General features: G+C 42.0%; 1 protein-coding gene across 4 annotated transcripts in view; it reads left to right on the forward strand.

The window, feature by feature from the left end:
- Positions 1-13,200, forward strand: part of ALPK2 (alpha kinase 2) — a 138,659-nt gene that overhangs the window by 17,244 nt on the left and 108,215 nt on the right. For all 4 annotated transcript variants that reach the window (XR_010323444.1, XM_064294462.1, XM_003406707.3 and 1 more), the window contains 2 exons: positions 6,821-6,949; positions 10,976-11,093. Coding sequence is in view for 3 of the 4 variants with exons in the window: in XM_064294462.1 (XP_064150532.1) it covers positions 6,841-6,949; positions 10,976-11,093 (227 nt within the window). In the remaining variant the exon portion in view is untranslated. The remainder of the gene's footprint in view (positions 1-6,820; positions 6,950-10,975; positions 11,094-13,200) is intronic.

Raw genomic sequence — 13,200 nt, forward strand, 5'->3', positions numbered from 1 at the left:
CCCCTCCCTTCCCTAGTAAAAAAAAAATTGCTTCTTTTTTTGTGTAAACCTTTTCATGAGTTTTTATAGTAGTGGTCTCATACAATATTTGTCCTTTGTGATTGGCTTGTTTCACTCAGCGTAATACCCTCCCAGATTCATCCATGTTATGAGATGCTTCACAGACCCATCATTGTTCTTTATCGTTGCATAATACTCCATTGTGTTTACATACCATAGTTGATTTATCCATTCATCTGTTGATGGGCATCTAGCTTGTTTCTATCTTTTTGCTATTGTGAACAGTGCTGCAGCATACATAGGTGTGCATATGTCTATTTGTGGAATCACAGCTTTATGTTTGCCGACCCTTGTTTCCTATTTTTCAGTCAATCAAGAGCAGTTGATCATCATCGGTGTGTAATTTGCACTGCTAGTTATGAAATACTACTAAAAATTGTACATGGTATATAGATTTTCCTCTTTCAACCTTCTGCTTGCATTTAGCCCTGAAAGTATTTGTTCAATAATTCTGAGAAATATCATCTTTTTAAAAAAATTTCAAATGAAATCCAAACTCTAGCTTTCATCACCAGCTTGAACCTCCAGAATGGTGTGAGTAATGCACTGGGGTTAACAGAAAAACTTCTTTCCATACATGTTTTTCAAGGGTAACCCCACGCTTCTTCAGCAATGAAAGGACAACATATCACCACTCATTTTTCTTGGTTCTCTGTGTACTGTTGGATCAACATTCATTCTTTTTTTTTTTTTTTTATTGTGCTTTAAGTGAAACTTTACAAATCAAGTCAGCCCCTCATACAAAAATTTATATACACCTTGCTATGTATTCCTAGTTGCTCTCTCCCTAATGAGACAGCACACTCATTCTCTCCACCCTCTATTTCCGTCTCCATTCAGCCAGTTTCTGTCCCCCTCTGCCTTCTCATCTCCCCTCCAGACAGGAGCTGCCCACATAGTCTCATGTGTCTACTTGATCTGAGAAGCTCACTCCTCACCAATAACATTTCCTATCTGATAGTCCAGTCCAATCCCTGTCTGAAGAGTTGGCTTTGGGAATGGCTCTTGTTTTGGGCTAACAGAAGGCCTGGGGACTATGACCTCAGGGGTTCTTCTAGTCTCAGTCAGACCTTTAAGTCTGGTCTTTTTATGAGAATTTGAGGTCTGCATCCCACTGCTGTCCTGCTCCCTCAGGGGTTTGCTGTTGTGTTCCCTGTCAGGGCAGTCATCGGTTGTAGCCCGGCACCATCTAGTTCTTCTGGTCTCAGGCTGATGTAGCTCTGGTTATGTGGTGCTTTCTGTCCCTTGGGCTCATAATTACCTTGTGTGTTTGGTGTTCTTCATTCTCCTTTGCTCCAGGTGAATCTAGACCAATTGATGCATCTTAAATGGCCACTTGTTAGAGTTTAAGACCCCGGACGCCACTCTCCAAGGTGGGATACAGAATGTTTTCTTATAGATTTTATTATGCCAATTGACCTAGATGTCCCCTGAAACCATGGTCTCCAAACCCTTATCCCTGCTACGCTGGCCTTTGAAGCATTCGGTTTATTCAGGAAACGTCTTTGCTTTTGGTTTAGTCCAGTTGTGCTGACCTCTCCTGTATTGTGTGTTGTCTTTCCCTTCACCTAAAATAGTTCTTGTCTACTACCTAATTAGTGAATACCCCTCTCCCTCCCTCCCTCCCCACTCTCGTACCCATCAAAAAACGTTTTCTTCTCTGTTTAAACTATTGCTTGAGTTCTTGTAATAGTGGTCTCGTACAATATTTCTCCTTTTGCAACTGACTCATTTCACCCAGCATAATGCCTTCCAGATTCCTCCATGTTATGAAATGTTTCACGGATTCATCTTTGTTCTTTATTGATGTGTAGTATTCTATCATGTGAATATACCATAATTTATTTATCCATTCATCCATTGATGGGTACCTTGGTTGCTTCCACCTTTTTGCTATTGTAACAGTGCTGCAGTCAACATGGGTGTGCATATATCTGTTCGTGCAAAGGCTCTTATTTCTCTAGGATATATTCCAAGGAGTGGGATTGCTGGATCGTATGGTAGTTCTATTTCTAGCTTTTTAAGGAAGCACCAAATTGATTTCCAAAGTGGTTGTACCATTTTACATTGCAACCAGCAATGTATAAGTGTTCCAGTCTCTCCACAACCTCTCCAACATTTATTATTTTGTGTTTTTTGAATTAATGCCAGCCTCATTGGAGTGAGATGGAATCTCATTTTAGTTTTGATTTGCATTTCTTTAATAGCTGATGATCGTGAGCATTTCCTCATGTATCTGTTAGCTACCTAAATGTCATCTTTAGTGAAGTGCTTGTTTATATCCTTTGCCCATTTTTTAATTGGGTTATTTGTCTTTTTGTTGAGCTTTTGCAGTATCACGTAGATTTTAGAGATCAGATGCTAATTTGAAATGTCATAGCTAAAACTTTTTCCCAGTCTGTAGGTAATCTTTTTACTCTTTTGGTGAAGCCTTTGGATGAGCATAGGTGTTTGATTTTTAGGAGCCCCCAGTTATGTATTTTCTCGTCTGGCGTTTGTGCATTGTTAGTAATGTTTCGTATACTGTTTATGCCATGTATTAGGGCTCCTAGCATTGTTCCTATTTTTTCTTTCATGATCTTTATCGTTTTAGATTTTATATTTAGGTCTTTGATACATTTTCAGTTAGTTTTTGCGACTGGAGTGAGGTATGGGTCTTCTTTCATTTTTTTGCAGACGGATATCCAGTTATGCCAGTACCATTTGTTAAAGAGACTGTCTTTTCCCCACTTAACTGACTTTAGGCCTTTGTGAAAAATCAGCTGCTGACATGTGGAAGGATTTATGTCTGAATTCTCAATTTTGTTCCATTGGTCTATGTATCTGTTATCGTACCAGTACCAGGCTGTTTTGACTACTGTGGTGGTATAATAGGTTCTAAAATCAGGTAGTATGAGGCTTCCCACTTTGTTCTTCTTTTTCAGTAATGCTTTACTTATCTGGGACCCCTTTCCCTTTCATATGACGTTGGTGATTTGTTTCTCCATCTCATTAAAAAAATGTTGTTGAAATTTGGATCATAATTGCATTGTGTCTATAGATCGCTTTTGGTAGAATAGACATTTTTACAATGTTAAGTCTTCCTATTCATGAGCAAGGCATGGTTTTCCACTTATGTATCAACATTCACTCTTGCCTTTTTGTTTATTCATATAATATTCAACAACACTCACCAAGTTTTCTTTAAAAATTTTTGTGCTTTTGCTAAATGGATATCATAGAATTTATCCTTTTTAATTTTTTTCAACCTAGTTGGGAGCAACTTTTCTAGTACACATTACTATAACTTCTAATAAATAATATTTGCCAAATCTGGCCTTTTTAGACCCATTGGAGCCCTCCAATTACTCAATTACCAAATGTACTTGTAACATAATTTGTAATATAATCTGCCATGTTGCATGTGAAATCTCTTCCTATTCTGTGCAAGAAACTTACCATCATCACTGAGAGGGTTTTCTGATAGTCTTAAATAAATATAATACGTATTAACCAGATATGCCATGTGGCCCAGTCTCTGTACAATCGCATTAAAAAAAAATAGCCCTATAACCAAAAGTAATTGGAAATGCAATTCAATTTTTTATTAAACAATGTAAAAAAGATCCAGTTCACAATCACAAAGCAAAATTTCTTAAAATCTTCTTTCCAATCTCTCTTGCGCAGTCTTCTACACATATCACAGGCCCCTTCGAGCTCTTCAAACTTCTTTCTTAAAGCTTCCCTCCCAGCCTGTGTGTTCTGCCTCATGTCCAAGTAGTTTTCTTCCTTTTTGATGCTAACATGTAACTTCTTCAATTTTACAGCTCTTTCCACCCATTTCGTGGCTTAGTTTCACCTCAAGCCTAAGCACGAAGTTGCTTCCTGCACATAGTCTTCCTCAGGAAGGGGAGGCAATGCATTCTCCTGAATTAATATTTTTTAAACTGATATTCAGAGAGGTTGGGTGTTTCATGCAGGGGCAGTTTGGGAATAATTTTTTGTTTGTTAGTTTCTTCAAGGACTCACCATAGTCTAAACAGAACATCTTGAGATTAAGGAAACTGAGTGAGAATAACAGAGGCCTGAGAAGAAAGGAGTAGGAGGCATTTGTGAGCAGAATGTTTCAAGGGTTGTGTCTACCAAGCAGACTAGCCTCATGGAAGTGGAACCCGTGGCCAAGACCCATGCTCAGAAGGGCCTCACACTTGGTTTAATGCTCTGTTGCCGCCATCTTGCAATTGTTAATAATACATGAACAAGGAGCCCCTCATTTCTGTTTTGAACTGGGCCCTGCAAAAGCAGCTGGTCTGCTACTGAGGCAAAGGCTTTCAAACATGGTCTGCCTCCCACCCTAGTTCTCTCTCCTTCTACTCACTCCTACTCACCAGAAGGTCTTTAGGGGTTGCTGAAACCTTGATCTGTTATTTGAGAAATTGATTCTGGCAACCTCTTTCTCAGGGTATTGGAAACAACGTGATAAAGTAGGAGAAAAGACAGGGGAGTTAAGTCAGTCGTTAAGAAGCTGCTACTGACTCCCTTAAGGTGCCTTGGGAGAAAGGCCCGATGATCTGCTTCTGAAAGGTCACAGCCTTCGGAACCCTATGAAGCACAGTCCTCCTCTGCACATGTGGGGTTACCATGAATCAGAATCTGTAGTACGAATGTGGCCTTTTAGATCCAGCTTCTCCCACCAAGAGCTTGGCTCAGGCTTCTGTTTTAGGACCCTCCATACCTGTTTCTGTCAAGTCCATTCTGACTCATAGTGACCATCTAGGACAAAGTAGTACTGCTCCATAGGGTTTCCAATGAGCAGCTGGTGGAATCAGACTGCTGACCTTTAGATTAGCAGCCATAGTTCTTAACCACTGTGCCACCAGGGCTCCTTAGGAACCTCAGCATCCCTGAATTCACTATTCGCAGTTTCTAACCCCCTCCCCAGGTCATGCCCACTGTATCCTGCTGAGATGTGCTTCTTTCCTTTTATTGAGCCCCATGGTGTGCAGAAGCAGTGAGATACCACTGTTTGCATAGAGCTAAATGCAAATTTCCGTTTCACGAGCACAATTAAGTGTTCTTGGAATTCCCATTCTTTGCTGCAGTGTTATCCATAATTTGTTATGATCCACATAGTCGAATGCCTTTGCATAGTCAATGAAACACAGGTAAACATCTTTCTGGCATTCTTTGCTTTCAGCCAAAATTCATCTGACATCAGCAATGATATCCCCTGTTCCACATCCTCCTCTGAATCCAGCTTGAATTTCTGGCAGTTCCTTTGGAATGGATACAAATATGGATCTCTCCCAGGCAGAGTTTCGTATTTGTGCCCATTCCAAAGGAATTGCTGAATGCTAAATGCAATTTCTAAGCTTGTGGCTCCACAAAGGAGTAGACTGGCCGAGTGGTGCTGGAAGCATGTATGCACGGAAGACTGAGGAGAGTCCCCTGCACCCAGACAGACCTGGTTCCTAGGGCTGCCGCACATCTGTGCATGTTGTGCACTGCACAGCTCCAGGAACCATAAAAGGCGGTCCCACGACAGCAGCCACCTGAGCTGTGATCCTGAGCAAGTTGCACCTTTCTGAGCTTCAGGTTCTTCATCTATAAGATACAGGAGGTATTGATAACCATCCTATAGGTAGTTTAAAAGAGAGTAAATGAAATAATATACCTAGTGACCAATGGGGTATTTAATGTGGACTCCTAGTAGCTCAGTGGTTAAGAGCTTGGCTGCTAACCAAGAGGCTGCAGTTCGAATCTACCAGCTGCTTCGTGGAAACCCTATGGGGCAACTGTACGTTGTCCTATAGGGTCTCTGTGAGTCGGAATTGACTCGACAGCAGTGGGTTTGGTTTGGTTTGTATCAATGACTAAGTGCTGGGCTCAAAAATGCTAGCCCAGTCTCTGCTCTCCCCTGGCCACCTGGCTGGTGCTCAGAAGGAGCAGTGCTTTCCCAATTTTAAAATCTCTCCCACCTAGAAATTCATGTGGATTTAATAAACTCCTCTCTTCAGAGGCAAAAATGCAAATGCACCTTTTTGAGAACAATATGAGATTTAGACTAAGGAGAGAAAAAGGTGGCAGAAGGTGGCATCAGCCTTACACTCACCCAAGTCCTCCTGCCCAACGTTGGCTCTGGCTGCACTGGGAACTGTCTAGGACTGGTAAGTCTCAACCAGGGCTGTCCCCAAAGGGACATTTGGCAATGTCTGGAGACATTCTTGATTGTCACGACTGGCAGGGTGCTGCTTGCGTCTAGTGGACAGAGGCCAAGTATGCTGTTAATCATCGTACAATGCACAGGGCAGCCTCCACAACGAAGTATCTAGCCCAAATGTCAGTAGTTGAGGTTGAGAAGCCATGGGCTAAGACTTTCCACCTGCCCTCTGCTCTGAGTGTCAATGCCTAAGCCTTTTGTAAACCAACAGAATAGCTCCATACTCCTTCTCTTCCTAAAAAGAAGCCAAACCAGTAGTCACCAAGTCAACTCTGACTCACGGAGACCCCATGTGTGCAGAGTAGAACCGTGCACCATAGGATTTTCAAGGCTGTGACCTTTCAGAAGCAGATCATTAGGTCTTCCTTTCAAGGCACCTCCAGGTGAGTCTGAACCACCAACGTTTTAGTTAGTATTCTAGTGCTTAACCATTTGCAACATCGAGGGACTCCTCCTTCTCTCCCTAAGGGTCACTAATGGAGGTGCATGGCTTCTTGAATTCCTAGGAAGGCCAGAGAAATCCCAGAACAAATGGTGATACTAGGAATTTCTATTTTTCAGATTCACGTGGGCATGAAAGGATGACAGACGTAGGAGTGCCCCCAAGGCGCACACTTTGTTTCTTATCTACATTGTTTTCTCAGAAGGTTCCAGAGAAGTCAGACATCAAGCTTCGCTGCATCATATCTGGTAACCATCCCTGACTCATCAGACTCTGAATCTCCCTGCAGACCATGCCTTTGGCTCACATGGGCCTCGTTTAAATGCCATTTGGGAAAATTACCTGGGATGTTTGCTCTGAGTAATTGATTGAGCAATTAAATTTTCTTTTTTTTCTGAAAGATTTCAAGTAACTTCCTGGATGTATTTTAGTGATCTTTCTCACTTCATGCTGTAGCTCTTGTTTAGGCAACTCTCACTCCGATTATTTTTTCAGATAATCCACTCTTATTTTCCTGTAAGACATGGAATGACACCAATAACTTCACTTCAGATAATCCCTTGAACTCTTCCTCCGCTGCTCTTTTGTTGAGATCCCCAAACTGGCTAAATTAGTCTCTCCACTGCTTGCCTTCTTCAGGCATGTCAATAAGCAGTGAAATGGTTAAAATTGAGGCAAAAGGGGCTTACCCAAAACCCAGTGCCTAGTGGAGGAAAAACAGGGGACTAGAATTCCCCTTGGACTGGAGAATGGGTGGCTAAATAAGTCAGAGTTGATCAAGTGTTGGTATCTCCAATGGTAAAAAAGGATTTACTATTAAAAGGAAATAAAAACAAAATAATTGGATTATGTCTCTACCATCAAAAAACAAGAAAGCACTGGTGGTCTTTCCTGAAAGCTGAGGGGAAGCTCTTCTCTCCTGGATCCGTTTTCCTAATACAGGGAGAAGAGCCATCTCCTGAAACGTCTGCACCTCCTTAGCAGAAAGTCATCACGAAATCTCGTCTTCAGTCTAGCTGCTCCAGGGCAGAACCGTACACCCAGCCACTCCAAGCCCAGAGGCAAGCCTCCTTTATTTCTTCTTTTTTTGGTCATCCTCACCACAAAGATTTTTTTTTTAACCATGAAGATTTTTTTTACAGCAAAAGGATACAAAGCTAAATAAGCAAAGGGAGAAGGTAACCAGTTGCCATCAAGTTGATTTCCACTCATGGGGAGTCCTTGGGTGGTGCAAATAGTTAACGTGCTCAGCTGCTATCTGAAAGGTTGAAAGTTCTTGTCCACACAGAGACACCTCAGAAGAAAGGTCTGGCAATCTACTGTCAAAAAGTCAGCCAAGAGACGTCTCTAAGTGGACTCACACAGGATGCATTTAATTGAGTCAGCCAAGAGTTGTAACAACACGTGGGAAATGCTGCCTACCAGAGACACTCATTATAGAGTCACTGCCCAGGGTTTTTATTGGGGGCTAGTCACCTGGGTACCCTCTCTCCAGCACATACCAAAATTTCAGACTCCCAGATGGAAAGCAGGTGTTCAGCATAAACCATATTGTTTGTACAGTGTAGGTGCAGTGAGACAGTCTTATAATTTAGGGCATGGTGGGAACTTCCCTGAAATCTAAGTTGTCAGAAGCCAGCCGAGGGCCCACGTTGCAAGCAGACCTGCTGTGTTAACTCTGTAGTTCACAGTATCAAGTTTACATGGACACTGTAGTCTTCCAGCCTCCTTTCTTTCTCCCTGCTTGTCTATAGTCTTTCCAAAAGAGGGAGAACGCAGTTAACCCTGAGCATTTAGAGTATGTGCCCATGTTTTTCCAGGAAGCCCCAGTGTTTGGATATACCCTAACTTTGGCTACTGGCTCCAGCCACATTAGCCGGATACTCCTGACGTGTTCAGAAGGTGCCTCTCGATACATGATCTGCAGGTAGATTCAGAAAGCAAGGGTGGGATGTTCGGGTGAGGTTTCCTGCAAGTGGAGGGAGAAAAGAGAAACGCCCACAAGGTACAAGATACCACTTCCCGACGCTAGTCTCTTTTCTGGTCAATTATTCAGATCTATACTGCACTGAGGGGAAAAAATAGTCAGCCTTTAAGAAACCGGGGAAATCAACCAGCCCCGTGAGTCTGAATGAAAAACTAGAGTCCAAGAGATGAGAATGTGTTCCCCAGGCTCAGCTCACGCATATTATGTGTACTTTTCCAAAAAACCACATACACAAAAAAGGAGCAATTAAATGCCTCCTAAGAAGGACTCTATGCGGCCCTGATGGTTCAGTGGTGGAATTCTCGCCTCCCGTGCAGGAGACCTAGATTCCACTCGCAGCCAATCCAGCTCATGCTCGACCACCACCTGTCTGTCAGTGGAGACTTGCATGTTGCTGTGATGCTGAACAGGTTGCAGCAGAACTTCTAGACTCACACAGACTAGGAAAAAAGGCCTGTTGATCTCCTTCTGACGATAAGCCAGTGAACACGCTATGGATCCCAGCGGTCTCATCTGCAGCAGATCTTGGGGATGGTGCAGGACTGAGCAGTTTTTTTCCACTGTGCGTGGAGTCACCATGAGTCAGGGACCAACCTGACGGTAGCCAACAACAAGAACGAGAAGGAATCTAACAAAAACTGACTGAAAAGAGACACCACGCTGATAAGAACGGGGAAAAATGTGTTATGACCAGCAATCTCCTTGAAGGTTTTCAGGGAAACCCATTTTTGATGGTTTAGTCATTTGTCTGAGAGAAGCTTAGCCACACAGCTGTGGAGAAGGACATGTTCTTGCCTGCAGGTGTGTCTGCTCCTGGCTCCGGCGACCAACTGCTGCGTGCCTACCTGAAGGAGGAAGTAGGAACACCCAGTGTTGCCAAAAAGCACATTCCTGGCATCGGCACAGAAGTAGCTTAGCCAGGAGGCCAAAGATTAAATGAGACATGGAGCAGGGGAGAGGGCCCCTGAGTGTTGGCAGACCCTGCCCCCAGTACGGGTCTCACTGATTTTACCTGATTACCTCTTGACCTCTTTTAGCTTTTCCCTTCTAGAGTTCTTATCTTAGTGGGCTCTGAGGTTGCTTGCCAGAAAATCATGCAACAAAGACAGAAGCCCACAAACATTCCCGGGATGGATTCAGCATGGTGTATTATCTCTAAGGACTGGGCTTTCCTTCTTGTATATGTGTTACGTTTCCGTAGATTCTCAGTGACATGGAGGCTAGTGAGAAGGCTCTTTGGAACTTGCCGTAAACCTTCCTGCCCTGTAACAAAGGGAAAAAAAGTCCCAAGGGGAGGATGGAATTCCTGGGGTTTTATCAGATCAGCTCATTAGCATTACATCCAGTTAATGATCACCAGGGAAGGAGGAACCCTTTGTGAGGGAGAGAGCGTAGGTCTGTGATGCCATCAGTCGCACATGCACAGTACCAGCCTGGACACCAGCATCCCAAACACTGTTGTGCTCAGGAAGAAAATATCATTCGCTAATCCACTTTGTTCTTTTCTCTTCTGTACCATAGCGTATGCTGTCTTTTGAGCACTGCTATATTATAATTTTAAAAGAGATAAAATGACACACATACATATGTGAAGTGAACATTTCAAAGATTTTATTCAACTCATTAGTTAAGAAGGGAACCAGAAAGTATTGAGGCCTGGTCAAAGAACATTACCCAACCAATTAGAGGAGCTAAAAATTTAGAGGCAACTTGATAAAGGAATGTTAGGATAAGATTGCTTGGTTAGGTGGAGCACTGGTCAATGTCCTATAAGGCAATAAACCATAACTTATGGGGTTACCTTTTTCTGCCAGAAGGAAATTGTTTGCATCTCAATTGGATAAAATCTACAAGTTAACATGTAACTTCACTAAGTCCAGGAATTTTAATCAATAGTAATAATTGAACGAAACAAAGTATATTCCTCTAGGTAATTCTTGGACGGGCTTCTACCCATATATGACATTGAAAGGATATACCATCCACATTTTTGTCTTATTTCCAAGTTTTGCATAATTTTTATTGACAGTTCTGTGAGACATTTTTCCTCCTTGTATCTTTCACTCCCAACCAGCATAGCACCATCTTAGGCACATAACTTGCTCAATAAATGCTTATTGAACAATGCATTTATATTAGTGAGAAGAAGCTTTTCAGTTTCAACTGGCATAAACTCCATCATGTTCATCCGTGTTGCTCATTACCCATTCTTGTTTTTAGATTTGTGGTTTTCTTTTTCTAAAAGACACTTAAAGTATTAAGAATATTCTTGTTTCTGTATTGTTAGGTCAGCCCAAGCCAGACGTAACTTGGTATAAGAATGGTCAAGCCATTGGTGAGTGCGGCATTGCTTCCAGTTATGAGTTCTTTGAGAATCAGTATGTTCATGTGTTACATCTCTACTGGTAAGTAGCCATGTCTCTGTGGACTGCTCATTAACATCCTTACATTCTGTCATGTGTTGGTCATAAGGAGCCCCGGTGGAGCAATGGTTAAACGCTCAGTTGCTAACCGAAAAGTTGTTGGTTCAAACCCAGCAGCAGCTCCACAGGAGAAAAGACCTGGTGATCTGCTCCCATAAAGATTACATCCTAGGAAACCCTATGTAGCAGTTCTACTCCATCATATAGGGTTGATATGAGTCAGAATTGACTCGACAGCACACAACAACAACAATATGAACTAAGGCCAAAGGATGACTCACGTTTGCTTTTAGAGTAATAATTTAAGATGCTATTGGCAGGCATCAGCCAACATATCCAGCAAGGATAATTTGCTCAGCTCTGCCCAGTAACCAATTACGCTTCCCTAATTCGCCACCACTGATGGTGTTACAACTTCATCTAGAATTTTATTCAAGGTGACCCACCCATTTTCATTCATTAAATGAGCTTGCTCTTTCTGGAAAGTTAAGAAAGCATGCTAGAGCTGCCATCCAAGGCACAACAATTGGTCTCTATTCTCCTGGAACAACAGGGGAAAAAGGAGAGTCAGAAGTAGGAGGAGGATATGGAACGTGTGGTGAATTGCCTCTGTGAACAACTGCCTCCTTTGGCATGAGATCAGAATTGAATGGTGCCGAACTACCACTACTAAACACTTTGATCAAAGATTCCGTAGAAGAATCCTGATCAAAAGGGGGAAGATGTAGAACAGAATTTCAAATTTTCATGGGCTCCATACTTCCTGGAGCCATGGGCAGTAGATGAACCCCTGAAACTATTGTCCTGAGATAATCCTTAAACATTAAACTGAAAATATCCCCTGTAGTCTTCTTAAAACCAAAATAGTTTAGCTTGGCTACTAAAAAATGTCTGATTTGAGCTTTATGCTCTTTTAAGAACTATCTATATGGGATCAAAATGACAACAGCAACTTGAAGGATTAGATAGGAACCTTAAGCGGCAGTGAATTTATGTTAATGGAGGAGGAACAACTCAGAAAATGAGGGTGAGAATGGTTATAGAACTGAAAGAATGTAATCAATGACACTAAAATGTACATGTAGAAACTGTTGAATTAGTGTATGTTTTGTGGTATATATTCTTAACAACAATAAAAATAAATAAAATTATATATAAAAAAATAAAGCATGCTGGGGTTATCCAATCTTTTATGTGTAAGATAGAGGAGGAAGGAGAAGTGACTATGATCCCATAGCAAACTGGTGATGGGGTTAAGGCTAGAAGCTGTATCTTCTGTCTTTATTTTAGGAAGTAGCATGGACCAGTACTAAAACCCAAATCCAAACCCATTGCTGTCAAGCCAATTCAGACTCATGGCAACCCATGCAGTGGTTTAGTTCTTTTTCGTTCTCTAAGAACTATTTGTTCAGAAGAAATCAGGAAGCTTTATACATAAAACAGAGAAGATGAGGACTGCCCTGGTTGAAATGGGGTGGGAAGTCTGGGCTGTTGGCCCCCAGTGCTATTGGGCTGGTGGTGGTGCTCTGTAGGGGCGCTCTGAAGAACCTTGGGTTTCTGCAAAGCATGAAATGAAAATGACCAGTAACAAGAGGATAAGCTGATAGCCTAGCTCTGAGAATAAAAAAGTAAGACTTGGGTTTGAATTCCAGCTCTTTCATCTTCTGCTGTGTGACCTTAGACAGTTGTTTAAACCTCTCTGAGACTCAATTTCTTCCCCTGTAAAATAAAAGGATGGCTGAGATTATTAAATGATTTATTGCTCATAAAAGGCTTGTTGTGTAGTAGTTGTTCGCCAAACACTAGCTTTCTTATCTCCCCATCCACCCTTTTGTTTCAAAATAAGATCAGAGATAATTCTACCATGGTTGAAACGCTTGATTCAACTGTCTTACAACACGTCTCGCCTGACATTTAAGACGTTCATTTATTCATCTATTCCATAATTCTTTAAATGATGTTCATAAATCAGATACTATATGCCAATCATTTTGCCTAATCTAGGGCTACGGGTGAACAACACAGGCCTTATTCACACCCTCATAAAACTTAGAATCCAGCATGGAAGATAGGCAGCAAACAAATGAAG

This window comes from Loxodonta africana, chromosome 11 (assembly GCF_030014295.1).
Source record: "Loxodonta africana isolate mLoxAfr1 chromosome 11, mLoxAfr1.hap2, whole genome shotgun sequence".
Classification (NCBI taxonomy): domain Eukaryota; kingdom Metazoa; phylum Chordata; class Mammalia; order Proboscidea; family Elephantidae; genus Loxodonta; species Loxodonta africana.